Consider the following 17,137-nt stretch of genomic DNA (forward strand, 5'->3'; position numbering starts at 1 on the left):
GTTTCCTATTCACTACGTGTAAATGCATATAAACACTAATAGTTTATAGATAACGTATATATAGTAATTCAGATAAAATAGCTTTTAAGTCGTCAATCTGCCTTTGCGACGCCTGGTGCAACGAACAAATGAAGTTCAATGAAGAGCTTCTTTATTGTATCCACTGCGGCGAATTGAAGTCATTTTGTTTCCCATGGATAATTACTAACACGTAGTAAAAGTGTTTTTAATATTATGTAAAAATAAAAATGTTATTTTATGTCTCTTGAAGACAGAAATAAATTTGTATATATTATTACTTAGTTAAGTCGACTTGTGTTGTCGGAAACAAAAATACTTTTGGAGCCAGAGACGTTTGCAAAAAGGTAGTTTCAAAATTAATTCCAACGGAAGAATTCAAAGGAGATTGGGCACCCTATATAGATCCACATAGGGGCTTGAGCCACGATGCAGCAATTGTGTCGGAACCCATGTCCATAATGAGAAATGACAGAATGATGATTTTACACGTGTTTTGGAATAACATTTCTTTGAATAGCAATTAAGTAATTGAATAAAAGTTTGTTAACTATTCATCGTTTGACGATGTTCATATATATTATTCGTCTTTCATTCGATTGTTCTGAAATAAATCAATGATAAGGATAGATAAAGGGCACTAGGAAAGTTAGGAAAGTTTTGCAATAGAATAGAACGGATCATCACAGGATATTGCAACTTAGCACGTGTTTAGACAATACTCAAACCTGCACTGTAGAAGCTCTAGTCATTCTCAGTATCAGTTGATTTTCAGCTGTGTTAATGAAAAGAGGTGAGGATGTCGTCGTGGTTAAAAGCTGAATACCGGCAATTTTGAGCTATAACTTTGCACGTGGCTTAAGTGTTGATCAGTAAGGAAAATGCTTGAAACAGATATACGGGTTACATACCACTAAATAGAGATATATTTGGACATTAATCCAACAGCAGTTCGTGGTATTCTTCGCGATCGCCTTCGTGTTAGAAAGCTTTATACCCTTTGGGTACCACAAGACTTGACCGACCAGCAGATCGCACACCGTGTTTCGTGGTGCCGTGAAATGTTGAAAACATTTTAAAACGGCAAATCTTCCTCTGTTAATACTATTGTGACAGGTGACCAAACTGGCTTTATTACTATGACGTCGCAACCAAGGCTCAATACAAAGTATGAGTGTTCGAAGGTGAGGAGACCCCCGTGGCTGTTCGAAAGTCCACATCAGTGAAGAAGAGAATGGTGGCGGTATTTTTTAGTGTGAGAGGAATTTTCGAACGAGTTGTCTTAGAAACACAGAAGACACTCACAGGAAAGCGGTATACCAAGGAACATCTACCTAAATTTTTTACAGCTCTCAAACAATTACGCCCGAACTCAAGGATGGACAAATGGTTTCTTCACTATGCCAACGCTCCAGTGCACCGTTCAAAAGTTTGCTCAGAGTATTTGACCAGCACTGGACTAAAACTGTTACAGCACCCTCCACACAGTCCAGATCTTGCTCTCTGCGACTTTGCGCTTCACTATGCCAACGCTCCAGCGCACCGTTTGAAAGTTTGCTCAGAGTATTTGACCAGCACTGGACTAAAACTGTTAGAGCATCCTCCACACAGTCCAGATCTTGCTCTCTGTGACTTTGCGCTGTTCCTCATGTGAAGACCAGACAGAAAGGAGTTTTACAAGCGATGATGCCCTACTAAGCATTTGGGATGATGGGTGGGCCCAGATCTTTGCTGAAAGATGGCAGAGCTTCTCCGACGAATGATTTCGAAAAATGATAAAACGTGGAAAGTACTTTAAAAAAATATGAGAAATAAGGTCGTATTGTAAAACTTTCATAGTGCCATTTATATATAGTACGCGATTGTTGAAACTATTCCAATCTTGAACAAACTATGATATTGATACAACTTTAAGACTTTAGAATACATTTGACATGTTATGATGCGCAAAGCTTCGGTTCCAGAGTTATAAGCACTCAAATTTGGCTCTAAACTTAGAGAAATTTTATTTTATATGATATTTATCAACGATATTCATCAGTACTTGACCCAACTCTTCATGTTAATAGACGATGGTAACCTGAGCCCTCATATGCTTGTTACCGTATTCACAATTGCACATAGCTGATTCTCGAGTTATTGACCTTCAAATTCAGGTTTGAATTTGGTGAAATGAAAATTCACTAAATAATGATCGATAAAACCCATCGAATCTTGATCAAACTTAGCATGGTGATGGATGTTGATGAACTTTGTGCACCATCAAAAATTAGTATGAAATATGGTGTACAGATCTTTGGTTTCCGAATTTTTGGCCATCGAGTTGTTAGCTAACGAAATCAAAACTTATTAACATATTAAAGGTTTCCAGGAAGTAAAAATTATTATTTTTTCATTGAGGAGCGTCGGTGTGATAAAGGTATCGTTATTCACAGCAAATAAATCTTTTAAGTTTAGATTTTGAGAAATTATTTACCTATATTATTTCATAGGGTTAAATCGCACGGAGTTCAGGTATATCTTCAACCATGCCTGCATTTTTGTAAACAGACGAATTTTGAGACATTATTTTACAGACGTACATAAGCAAATCAGTTCCGTTAGAAATACAACCTTATGAAGGTGTGGTATAGTTATCAAAAATAAGCTTAAACACAATCATACCTTGCTGTAATCTCTTTTGATAACAGTTCCTCATGAAATCACAGAAATCATTCATAATATTTTCTCTTGTAGAATAACATTTTTCTATAATAATGCAACTTATTGTATTTGTTCATTTGTTACAGGTGATTAAGTATCTATGACTTTGCATCTCACTCTGTCAGTGTGAAGGAGTGTGATATGAAAGTGCCGTAGTCTTTCAAGGTTTTAGATAATCCCTATATTTAACCAAGCAATCTTGGTTACTGAATGCAAACGAATGTAAAGTATGAAGGTTGAGGGAGACTGTGTCCTGTTACGTGTTAATTAAATAGTCAACAACTAGATCTCAATGAGAGTGCCAATAGTTATCACGTCATCAATGTGCTCAGGAGGATTTTTGAATTGATTAACTGCTGTTTTAGAGTATCTTTCACATACCTGAAGTCATGATGAAGTTGATATATTTTAATCGTAGTTGTGCGGGGTGTCTTTCGTGATAGAGAATTGACTCTGGAACGCGCATATTACGAATACTTATTCGTTCTTCAGTTGACTTAAAACTGGTGTTGTACTTACCGTTTTTATGTTCACGATCTGAATATTCGCTTTCTGAGAGTTAGAATCTGCAGGCAGAACCACTCAAGTCACAAGCTTTTTTTGTGTGAATGTGTTGTAAAACTCTTACCGATGCTTGCATATTTTGGAAAGCATGAATGAGATCCTTGGTAAAGGAACATTGGTTTAAATAAGAGTTTTCTAGCCTTTAAACTTTAGACAAAGAATACATGATGTTCCGAGTGGTATCATTTTGTCAGCGAGATTAATGACAACTTTCGGCAACGTCTTGCGATGCGATGAGTGATTAGTCTGTCGTCGACAGAAACTTTGAACACTTTTGCTCCACGTCCCAGTTATTGAAGGGATCGATATCCTGTTATTACAAAGTCGAGAATGTTAACCGAAGAGCGCAACACATCCACACAAAGCTGAAGTTATGGTTGCTGCCATCCGAGAACCAGGCTTTGAATTGATCAAACTCCCACCCTATTCTTCAGTGACTTTTATTTCTTTTCCAGACTCAAGAAGATTTGTTCGTTTTGGAAGGATTTGGGAAGGATCAAGACATTTTTTTCTAAGAGTATTCAGAGCTTAGAGAAAAGATGGACAAAACGTATAGACTTTATCTTATAAAAGTAATTTAAAAAAATATTAAACAATACCAATTGTACTACACCTCATTATAATTTAGTGTGGATCACCCCTCGTATTGAGTGCTGGAACGTTCCTATATATATCACATATAAGTGGCGCTATCTGTGTACAAGGTATATTTTTTGTGATTATTAACCACCTCCTTCACCTAAATTAAATAGTGTATTTTTAATCCTGGTACTTCGTAGTCTGCTTCTGTGTATTAAATTCTGCTCGATGAACAGAGTACCTTTCGCTGCAGCAAAGTGCAATCGTTGCATTCATCATTACTTGGGAAAATTGTCCTTGCAGTCCAATCCGTAATTCTATATTTATATCTGATTATGTCTATATTTTGGCACTTTGGTTTTCAGAAATTGGGCTAGAAAGGCTAATCGTAATCCTTAAATCTTAATTAAGAATCAATTCTAGAGATCGTTATGGAATGTTTGTGATCAAATCTAGACAGGATGATTGACACATTCAGCTCTATGAAATTTCCTCATATCCTCCATTCTTGAGATATATCACTACTTACAGGATAATGAATCTTCGGATATTTTGGAAATGAAATTGAAAAGTAACACTCTGTTTCATAAAGGATATTTATTGTTAATTATTTCGGCAGTTTGTACAATTATTTTAAGTTCTTATACAGTGTGGGTGCTCTTTAATCTTTCTAATTACAATAATACATAAGCTAGTTTTGTCATATTTATATATATATATACAATAAAGTTAAGTATCTCTTTGGATATGGGATGAGGATGATTAAAACTATTTCATTCTCCCACAATTCAGCAAACAATATGAAGGGACTTTTCACCGTATTGGGCTCAGGAATTGGGGTGGAAAAGTCTCTTCATTATAACATTCAACCCGTTTCCTCCTTAAAATATATTTAAAAAACAAATGAAACAACATTCGAATGAGAATAGTTACATAATTTATATACATTATTGTTTTTAATTAATGTACTATACAAAGATACGTTTTTACTATATTACATACGCCCAGTTTCCTTTATTCTACATATGAATAATAATAAAAGAACACTATGCGAATTTTAGGAAAGAGTACATGATATTATCGCTGTTTCTTATTTTACTAGTTACATATAGCAGTTTCACTCTCTAATTTTCTATTCTGTCAACGGCTTGCTATGTGTGCAATTATTTTATTAATATTATAGAGTTCAAATGATATTCTTACATTTATTACCATATTATCACATGTTAATGATGAGATAACTTATTTCCATTTACATGGAGTTCATTATGTAATTTATATTTCAGTGACAAGTAGAATTACGTTTTTTCTTCCTTACATCACACTCATTTCACAATATCACTATTCTCTAAAATTGAAAGAAAAAAGATCAGCACACCAATATGGATTAAATCACCTTAATATATTGCTACTTTAAATATGATTTATTGATTTGCAATGAATAATTGATTCGTAACTGTAGGTGTTGCACGTTGTAAACAGGAAAACTATATATGATAAGCCTTACAGTACAGATGGAATGTGAACCACTTTAGTGTGTCGTTTTTCTTCCCACTACATCTTCAACTTTAAAAAAAAATAATTTTGTAATAATAAACTTTCTTGGAAATGCATGCAAGGCAATATAAAATAAGATCATCAAAACTCAGAAACCAATTACTTGTTTGCAATGTGAATTGAGAAAATTTGGAAGGAACCGATTCTATTTTCTATCAATATCTGAAGAATATATCATAACTATTTACTGATTTTATATTGACATTCATTTAGATTGTCTTATGTGGCTCCCTTTTCAACAGTACACTTCTCATAAATACATATTTATGGTTCAATAATAAAGGAATGAATATCTTTTTTTTTTCGGTAAGTATGTGTTGAATTAAATTTATTTAAGTAATATTACAATACTGTAAGAATAGTATATACTGACATGAAAATATGAAATAATCTCACATATTTTAACACTTCATGATAGGAAAAAACCAAAAAGTAAAAACAGACTAGGTTTAATTTTAATTTTCTGTGGAGTATAAAATTATATTTTTATATAAAGTTTGTAACATACAGTAGTGTCCAATATTGTACCATACAGTAATTTATGAACATCTCCGTTATAGGCGATGTCATATTAAGTCACATTAACAATCACTTGCCTTTTCACTTATGAACTTTTCACTGATTATATAAGTTCAAATTCTATTTTGCTTTAAGGAAACCAAATATATATAACAACTGTTTAGTATTTACTCAAAAATTATATTTAAACTTTGAAAGAATTATTTATTTACTGCATAAATAACACTTTTTTCGTAAATGATTTTTTTAAATATGCACTTGATTTCAAATATTGAACCTGATTCATTCGTTAGTGACGTTTATAATTACAAACACAAAAAAGTTAAGATATCTGAACATAAACGCAGTGTATCGAGCGCATTGTAAAATCCATAGAACTTAATCAAATAATAATTATTTAACACTTATAAACTAGCGGAAAATTTCATTTTCAAAAATAAGTCCTAACATTTTCCTTCTATTAACATCGAACACATGATAAGATATTTAGTTATGCTCAGGCGGAAATAAATATCTTCTGGTTAAAATTATCCATTATTATTTATGAATATCAAATTTATTGAATTTACTCCTGATACAAACAAAACTTACTTACATTTACTGATTTAAATATGCATATTATCTAGCATCATATATATGTCTTAATACAGGGATGCAAATAACCACTCGCAAAATCGCCCGGGACGAGTGTTTTATCGGTGCGGGCGAGTATTTAATATTATACCAAAGGTAAGTAAATGGTTTCTATTGTGGGATGTGGGCTAGTAGCCTTTCTCTTGGGCGAGTGATATTTTGTTTCTTCTTTGTTGCTTATTTGCATCCCTGGTCATAATATATATAAAACGCTTTAAAATCATAATTCTGTTACTTGAAATAGAATTTGGTTTTTTGCGCTGTATTTTTATATATAACATTCCTTTTGTAAGAAAATATTAATGTGATATAATGATGATACCAATGTTCTACTAAAATTTCCCATTTATCTACATTTCGTTTATTTTAGTACAATACAGAGAGTCAATAATTCAAGTCATACAAATGTCGTGAAAGTTACTTAATGTGCTATTGAAATGAGAGGGACGTCCTGCTTTAAATTTAGTTTATAACGAGCAAAATTCAGGAGATTGTACGTAATATTTCTTTTAATAATATGTACTTAATTAAAAAAGATAAGTAAAATCATAGTTTCGTCAAATACGAGCTAATGTATTGTATTAAATAGCACCATTGTTATCATTTCAGATGAAAAATAATTTTGTGATATATTCAACCACCAAATTTTGCCTACCATTAATATATCAGAAATACTGATGAAAATTTTTGTTTGAATTTATTGTTTAGTTAGACATTTAACTACTTGATATAACAACCTCTATTTCTATTACGGTTATAATGTTTCACTTAATACTCTTTCATAAATGTATAAAATAGTATTATTATGCAAATCTCCAAATTATTTTTTCACATTCTCCTCACTAATATAGTTTGAAGCTTGTGACCGAGTGTTTTGAAGAAAAAATTTTCATAGATAAAACTCATTTTATGAGACATTTTTTCTATTTTTGTTATTTTTCATTTTTAATAGTCAAAGTTTAATGTTTAATAATAAAAACACTTTTTATTTTTTTCCTGCTTTCGTATACGTACGAGAAGATATGAAAATTCATGATATTACAAACATTCTTGAGGTGAGTTGATGGATCAAGTTGTTTCTCAGGCTCTACATTAAATAATTAAACACTACATTAAGTGTAACATAATGTCAATGCTGCAACTGAAACGTTTTACTCTTTTCAAAATATGAACTAAAGATAATTCCGGATATTTGTATATATTGAGGTGTTTAAGCAAACATTCTATATTTTTCATAAAAATTAAGCACTGTAATATTATTACTTTATATTAGTTATCCATTTTTACAGAATTCATTCAAACCAGAAGTTGCAACGTAGCAATTTTCTTGATGTTTTTCTATGTAAAATAATCATATTTACTCCGACTAGATTAAAATAATAATATTCATAAATTTTGTGTAACAAATAGATAAATGGTAAAAGATACTTATGGAATTTATAAATAAGTAAATAAATGCTCCTTAGAAGTAAACTAAATAATGCAAATAATACATACCAATATATGGTAGTTAAAACGTTACTATGGTAATCAAGTTTTAGAAAATTATATTCAACTATTGTTAAAAGAAACTTTAATATCTCTGTAACTGAGCAAGGTACAAACTGTATATTAATAAGAGTTTGTATTATAATTATTTCAATTACCGTTAGCTACATTAAGCGATACGCAAAGTTTGTGTTGGATGAAGACAACCATGAAATTAAAAGCAACACGACTTGTTATTATTGTGTAATAAGTGTTTGGTTTGGCTAGATATAATTATTTATTAATATAAATTTCAAATTACGTTACAAGAAAAGCCAAATAAACATTATACATGTATTCATATATATATATATATATATATTTCACGTCGTAATAAATGCATTAAAGAGATTTACGTATAAGTACTGAAGAAAAACTTTCAAACAATTTTCATAATATTATAAATTAATTAAATAGGAGAGACCTATGTTACTGAAACTAGTAACTGTAATGGAATACAATGGTATAATACATAAAAATGATTAAATTGAACGAAATATTCTAGAAAATATAAATTATTAACTTTAAAAAATTAATCCAATCATTTTTAATTATTTTAAAATTGATTTAGAATACAGCGCTGCCCATTTTTATGCTTGCGTATGTATATATTCATTTTTTCTCTCTCTTTCCTTCACTGCCACTTTTACTGTTTGTACTTATTTTTTTTATTTAAGCTTAATTTGGTTTCTGCGAATTTGATATGTTGTACTATTTCTCACAACAATACTTTAATTGATTCATACGATTTTACTAAAAATTAGAAAGTATTTATAAAATTCTTTATGTTATGCATTGGCAATTTAAAACATTTTAATTATCTATTTCTTTATTAGTTTATTTGGACTCTGAAATATTGAAGATGTGCTACTGTAAATAAAATATTGGAGAACATGACACAATTAATTTGAAAAATGTAAAAATATATTTTAACATATTTACAAATTAATATTACATTGTAAATTATTTCAGTAAGTGAAACAAAGTTGAATATATTTGTAGTAACTCCAATTCAAGAGTAATGTATTATCTCCAAAATATGAGATTTAATATTCGTAGATATTGAATTAATATATCATCTCTTCAAAATGAAAATTTAGTAAATATAACGTTATACAATAACTTTTTTTTGCTGAATTTATTTCAAAGTATATGGAACTGAAATAAATGTTATAGAATTCAGAGTGCTTTGTTTTTAGCTTTAAATTTATCGTATACAGATCTCGACAATATTAATTGTTTCCGTTTTTCAATTCATTAGCCTCGGGTAATTTCGAGGAGAAGTATGCGTTTTATCATGTATTTAAAATTTATGAATATCCATTAATTATTTACAAAAGTTTGAAAGGTGTTTGGCATTTATATAAAACCAGTGGATAGCACCGATTCTCTGAACAAAATCCAATTTTTCAACAAATAACAGATCTATCACTTCCAATAAGTGGTTAATTCTAACATAATTATAATACAAAACTTTTCAATTAAGTATGTTGAAATTAGCTTACTTCATTCAGAACTATCCATTTTTGTTAGGATATACAGGAGACTCTAGCAGGTAGCACGCTGTCTTTAATCCGATGTTATATTTCCTGTATTAAAAAAAATACTTTCATGAATCATCCGTCCCCTTTAATCTAAAGGGAATAATCGAGAGGAGTTAAACAAGAAGTAAGATATGCTATTTTATTAGAATGCAATGAGTACTGTAACGCTGTAGCATTTAAGTTGACAGCCTATCCTGCGAATGCTATGTGGTAAAGTTGTAAATCTCATGCCCTTAACAGTATTCACATTGATATTCTTATTGTTTTCTTCATTACTTTGTATGTATTGTGTATCTAGAACAACTTAACTCCATTGAACAAACAATAGATAGATAATGAATCTTCCTTGAGCAACGTTGCTAAAACGGTACAAATAAGTATCTTAAATACGATGTACTATAAATAACATGATAAGAGCTTTTGAAACGCAGTACATCTTTGTTATTCGTACCGATTTGTGTTTTACGTATATTGCTTTGTACTTTGTTATATCTTTTTTATTTAGAACAAAGGAGTTTTAACTTTTATGCTATACTTTACATAAATCATATACATATTTCTATTTGTTAATTAAATAAACATTTTTAATTCTAATAAAATTTTCAATGGCATTATATTTTGAAATCTTAAACACTCATGCACGAACCTCTTTTGCCAAGACTGTACTAGTAGTTGCAACGAAACATTAGCTGAGTCACAAATTTGATTATAAACACTACTCCTGAAATTTATACCAAAGTGCAGTCCAGTATACACATATAAATTTGTTACAGAAACATAAGACTTTTTGAGAAAATATATTTATCAGAAATAAAAGGTAATTTTTACATTGATTTACAATCTGGATTGTCTTAGTTGTTACTTTGGAATATTTGTTTTGAAAAGTATAGTTCGAACTCTCTGTTTACTGTAGAAGTGCTATGGAAACCTTAGAGGTTATTCTTAAAGTAAAAATATGTTCATACACAGTATACATTACAGGCTTATTGAGACAGGTTATGAACTTAAAGGATAATATAAATAACTTTGAACCGAAGGAATTATTTAAAATACATATGAAAGATTAAAAGTGGTTTTGTGCAATAAATATTTATAACAGGTAAGTTAAGAAACATGTAAGCATTCTAAGCATTTGAATTAATAATATATCGAATCGTTTGATCTCTGCGCAAGAATGTTCACATGACAATCCATGAAGCCTTTTAAAAAGTTAGGTAACGTCAATAATATAAACTAGTTGTGTACTTTTATATAATCATTGCAGTAACGATATTGATACAAGAACAACTTTCAAAATCAACTTCCCAGGTAGACTAGTCATCTCTATCATCATCAAGTGTACGTTAATATTATTTGGTCTCCATACACATGAGCGCGTACTGAAGTTCATTGTGTAAAATACCGTTTCTCAGATGCAGTTAGCAACCAGATAATTAGATATATAATTGCAGCCAATGTAACTATTAATACACTCTCAAGGGCACTCTCTAATTGGACTAACTAATTAATAAGATATGAAATTAAAACACAGATTCTTTCTCTTTCCATTTGTTGAAATGAATATTAATTACTATGAGGTTAAGGTAAAGAATGAACTGATCATCTTGTATGTTTTTGACATGATAAACATATTCTTTCTTTAACATACACAAATAATTTCTAGTTATTTCATATGTATAGTATAGATCATTACATAGAGATATGCTGACGCAGAAGAAAGTTTTGTCGCTAAAGTTTTAAAAGACCATAATGTTAACAATAGTAGCACAATCAAAAGTGATAATCATGTAAAAGTACTAATACATACACTTTTTGCATACTATAAATCATTATAAATATGACTTCGGAATAATCGTGTTCTATAATGCATTTCTCTTATTTCTTGCCACTGTTCTCATCATATTATTAACCTAGTTTCAGAAAGATTTTAGAAAGGAATTTACTGAATAACTTTACTAGACACTGGTATCAGAATATGACAAGTGAGCATATTTTATGCTGAAGATGAAGTATTTTTTCAAATATATGTATAAACTTCGTGATCTCAGACAAAGGGAAGAAATTTATATTATGCGATCCCATTAAATTCTCAGTTAAATATTTTGCTTTAAATTCCATCTGATTTAGATAAATGGAAATTAGGCACGTAACAAAAAACATTAAGAATGTCAATAAAAAACCTAAATATTTACATGAAGCAACTTTTTGAAAGCTCTTCTAAAATCGAGGTTGAATATGGTATAAATGATTGGGTTAAGAGCTGAGTTGATGTATCCCAGCCAAGTAATGAAATTAATGAGCTTCTTGCTGGGACAACAAGTGGGACAGAAAGGCAAAATTACATACATGAGAAAGAATGGTAACCAACAAACGACAAATACTCCCATTATTATACCAAGAGTTCTTGCTGCTCTTCGCTCCTTTGACAACGATATTCTTTGTTTCTCTTCTATGAACTGATGGACTTGCACTGGCCTGGTTTGCGGAATCGGATGTGACTGGTGATGCACTGAGGGAGTCTTTGGTCCGGGTGAAGTCATTGTAGTCGCTATGCTCTGAGCATCTTCGCAATGGTTGGCAGCTGTTGAATTCCGTCTCTGGGCGGCTTCGTTGTCGGTGACGGAATCGTCGTTTAGAGCAACTGCTAGCTGATTATTACCTCCAGTACTGGTTTCACTACTTTTTCGCTTTTTGTGACCCTTCTTTCGCTTCTTTTTCTTAGCCTTCTTCAATTCTGTCTTCTCTGAACAACCTTGAGGTTCATTGTGATTTGTTTCGCTACTTACAGATTCGCGCTCGTGATGTTCAGTATCTTTATCTTTTTCGGGAGCTTGGGTAATAATGCTTTGCTTTACAGCATTCAGTTTTGAAGCTCGAGCACGTTCTCGTAATCTCCTCTTCGTTGCAATGTAGATTTCAATGTACACAATTGTCATTATTAATAAAGGAATGTAAAAGGAACCGAGAGAAGAATATATCACGTACCCTTGTTGCGTCGTTAAAATACAAGGTGTTGTATTGTGAAACACTTCTGGCCAATCATTCCAACCAATCAGAGGCGGTGAACTAATTATACCGGAAAGCAACCAAACAATTCCGATCATAATAAGAACACGCTTCAATGTTCGCTTGTGCGCGTAGTTTATGGGGTCTGTTATAGCCCAATATCGGTCTAAAGCAATTGCACACAAATTTAGTATTGAGGCCGTACAGCAGAGAACATCACAGGTGAGCCACATTTTGCAAACATGTATACCGAATATCCATCGTCCCAAAATGGAATAAGCCACATTAAATGGCAATACAAGAATGGCTACTGTAAGATCAGCCACAGCAAGTGATACGATGAAGAAGTTCTGAACAATTCGGAGTGGTTTGTACGTGAAAACACTTAGAATCACCAACACGTTCCCAACAACAGTCAACATAATAATTAAAGTTAGCGTTACAGCTGTTACAATTGCTTCCCATTCTGGCACAGCTAAAGGTACACCTAATATGCTCTGATGCAGTTCTGTAATTTCTTCGGGACATGTTTCTTCTTCAAAATCAGTATCCGTGTAATTAAGAATATTGTACGACGAGTCATTACGGAAGAAAGAACCAAAATCGCTTTCACTTTCTTCAAAATAGTCTTCCAAGCCCATTTTTCAATATTATACAACTACACACAAACGTTATATTCATTTAATGGGGTTAATGATTAGAAAATGTGCCACAAAATTCATTTAGAACATGATTACTGTGCATTTGTAAAGAACTTAGCAACTAAATTGTGAGCAAAAATTTTCAATATTACAAGTTTAAAACATCGCAGAGGTGAAAGAAGAGAAACGGAAGTTTATGCACTAGTTGCCGTGTTAAGTTGGTCTTATTTTTGTTCCACTAATCACAAACTTCCACGCTCAGTTATTACATGTCACATAATCAATCACCTCATCATAGGGTACTTCAAGTTAACACTGAAACAACACTAAATAGAAACTCACTCACAAGGTATTTCATTCGCTTTAAACACGAAGTTTTATCGACACAGTGAGATCTTTGTGAGAGATTGTTTTGTTCGTGTAGAATAAAACCAATCGTGATTAAAAGAATTCACGAATGTCATCAGAAGAATATCAGTCTTCTCTTTGGATGTTCAAATGACTTTAAGATTGAACACATTTTCATGTTGATAAAAGAATGCATTGCTAATAGGTTCCTAATAGAACTGTACTTTTCCGGTGTTGTATTACAATGAAACCAATGTTTTTCTTTTTCTGGACGAATGATCTTTGACGCATATGCACTCATTGTACCCCAATGATTCTAGCCTGAAAATAGAGAAAAGAAAACAAATTAACCTTCAAAAGTCGATTATAAAACAACTTGTATAAAATCACATTTTTCTACCAAAAAAAATGAATAGGGCTTACCGAGAGACTATTAATTATTATAACAATCTCAGACTTACGTCAGTAATGAATTCTGGAAACCATTACTTATCTGAAAACTTACAGACGTAGAATTTATAATTTTTTAATTGTAACTTACTAAGATATTGCAGTACATATTGGAGTAATGGGAAAGTAAATATAATTCTAATACTGCGGAAAAGTTGCAAATTCGCATAATTAAATGGAAAATATGTGAAAAGCATTCTTGTGTTTTAACTTAAGGCCACGTAAAGAGCCTGAAGTTTAAAAAAGGCCAAAAATAGCAAATTAGTCTTAACGTTCAAATTTTAAGGACTAAATTTTCTGACTTCTATCAGTATTAAACAGGGTGCGAATTACCGGGGGGGATGAGGGGGATTTCCCCCCTCAATCACATTTTGTTCCCCCCCAAAGAAGTCAGCTGAAGTATCCCCACCGGGGATGCTCGCTTTCCCCCTCAAACTATGCTTAGTATAATTCCAAATTTCACTGATTTTTGTTATTTCTTGTAAATTTAATCTTCTAGCTGTTTTTCGAAATGATCGATGTAAACTGTTCAGTTTTGGTCATTTCTACTTACCATCTAATTACCCACTATTTTCAACGTTGTTTAGTAGAACCATATTATTATGACTACGGTTGTTACTAGCAACTGTACCTTCGTACCCTTCAGTTCGTCATCGTTTGTGAATTTGAATGTACTAATTGCGTATAACAAAGCCACATATAGATTTATAAATGTTCTTAGCGGTTGGCCAAGAAGAAGTAAACAAATAGCTTCTTCTACCATACTTGGCGAAGTTCGGATATGTCATATTCATCCTCTATATTTGTATCGATTATCATCTTATTTTAATTTTTGTTATAACATGTTATTTCATTTTCCAGTGCACTCTTTGTTAGCACATGGTCTTCATTCCCTAGTAGGTTGTGTGTATGTAACTCAAAAGTTGCATTTAATTTGTAATAATTAGTATAGTAATCACTGCTTTTACAGTTTACGGAAATGAACTTTTGAAACTGTACTCAAAATCTGAGATATAGGTATTCTCTCGTAAGTATATGTTAAAGTACACGCTGGGGAATACGCTCCTAGTGAGCAGACATGTTAATGAAGGTGATTTTTAGGTGAATAAGCGAATAATTCAAGATTTGTTTCAGCATTTGTTAATACGACTGGTTCTCCGTATCATTGTCCGTGTCTGTATAAGCATTTCAACTGGAGCGGGTTTTTTTAAAGTTAACCCTTCATTTTTCCATCTTTTCTCTGTACAGTTTGCTGTCCACGCAATTAATGTTGTCTGAAAAACTTCAGTGTAAGGTTTTACTTTATTTGAATAACGTAGCCCATAGTGAATCAACTCATCTTCAACCTAACAGTAAAGTAACTTTCCGTGCCCATCACGGAATCGATATTTGGAGAAAAAAAGTCGTGATGAGCACAGCTTTAGCGGGAAATAGAAGCACAAGCTCGAAATTTGAATTGAGAGATTTTAAATATTTGGCCTTCGATTTGACCTTGATGTGAGAAATCCGGACCAGCAACAATCCATTTCTTATTTGATAGGCTAATATCTAGATTTTCTTTCAAACAAAAATGTCCAGTTTAACTGATAATTTTAGTGGTTTTCACAAGACTAAAGTAGGTTTCTTTTCGCAACCTGTATGTATTAATGCAAAGTGGAAGCTTTCAATATGAGTGGAAAAATTAACATATGCTTGTGATCATGGCTATCGCTCGAGCCGAATTATTAACTAAATAAACCTTAGAGCGCTACGGGTACAAGAGTGAGTACAACATTAAAACACGTTCAGAAAGGTTTAGTGGTGTGTGTGTATGTCAGACAATATATATGTGCATAGTTATTGTCGGTAGATTTATTAAATTAATAAATCTCTTATTTATTACAGAGATAATATATACAAACTCATTCTCCTTACCTGGAACAAGGAAGAATTGCCACAAGAGTGGAAAGAGTCAATCATTGTTCCAATTCACAAGAAAGGCGACAAAACTGACTGTAATAATTATCGAGGCATTTCTCTTCTGTCAACATCCTATAAAATCCTTTCAAATATTCTGTTAGCAAGATTGACCCCATACGCAGATGAAATTATTGGAGATTATCAGTGCGGATTTAGACGAAATCGATCAATTATCGACCAAATATTTACCATTCGCCAAATACTCGAAAAGAAGTGGGAATACAATACCCCGGTACATCAACTGTTTATTGATTTTAGAAAGGCGTACGACTCGGTTAGGAGAGAAACATTATACAACGTTCTTACCGAGCTTGGAATACCGAGAAAGCTAATTAGATTAATTAAGATATGTTTAAGTGAATCCCAAAGTAAAGTCAGGGTAGGAAAATTTTTGTCCACGAGCTTCCACGTCGAAAATGGCCTGAAACAAGGAAATGCGTTGTCGCCATTATTATTTAACTTTGTGCTGGAATACGCTACAAGGAAAATCAAAGATAGCAACCAGGGCCTAGAGTTGAACGGCATTCACCAGGTTATGGCATATGCTGATGATGTAAATTTAATAGGGGAGGATAGGGGAACAGTAGAAATAAATGCAGAGATCTTATTAAACGCTTGCAGGGACATGGGTTTAGAAGTAAATGCAGAGAAAACTAAATACATGGAAGTGCGTCGGGACCGTAATACGGCAAATTGTGGAGGCGTTAAAATATTAAATAATGTTTTTGATAAAGTGGATACTTTCAAATATTTAGGATCAATATTAACAGACGAAAATCATATTCACGAAGAAATTAAATGTCGACTAAAAGCAGGGAATTCGTGTTACTACTCGGTTCAAAATATCTTGTCGTCGCGAATTCTGTCGAGGAATTTGAAGCTTAAAATATATAAAACGATAATCATGCCTGTTGTTCTGTATGGTTGCGAAACATGGTCGCTTACTCTGAGGGAAGAACATAGAGTGAAAGTATTTGAGAACAGGATCCTGAGAAGAATATTCGGACCCAAGAGGAACGAGAATGGGGAATGGCGGAAGCTTCATAACGAGGAACTACGTAGTTTATACGGTTTACCCAACATTGTTAG

The 17,137-nt window shown here is 32.2% G+C and overlaps 1 protein-coding gene across 2 annotated transcripts in view; it reads right to left on the reverse strand.

Annotated features, from left to right (window-relative positions):
- Positions 1-4,448: 4,448 nt before the first annotated feature.
- The window catches only part of LOC145691617 (tyramine receptor 1-like), a 1,380,953-nt gene continuing 1,368,264 nt past the window's right edge, over positions 4,449-17,137 (reverse strand). For both annotated transcript variants that reach the window (XM_081767014.1, XM_081767015.1), the window contains one exon: positions 4,449-13,960. In XM_081767014.1, coding sequence (XP_081623140.1) covers positions 11,825-13,291 — 1,467 coding nt within the window. In that variant the 5' untranslated portion in view covers positions 13,292-13,960 and the 3' untranslated portion in view covers positions 4,449-11,824. The remainder of the gene's footprint in view (positions 13,961-17,137) is intronic.

The sequence above is a fragment of the Thermobia domestica genome, chromosome 1 (assembly GCF_964235325.1).
Source record: "Thermobia domestica chromosome 1, izTheDome1.hap1.1, whole genome shotgun sequence".
Classification (NCBI taxonomy): Eukaryota; Metazoa; Arthropoda; class Insecta; order Zygentoma; family Lepismatidae; genus Thermobia; species Thermobia domestica.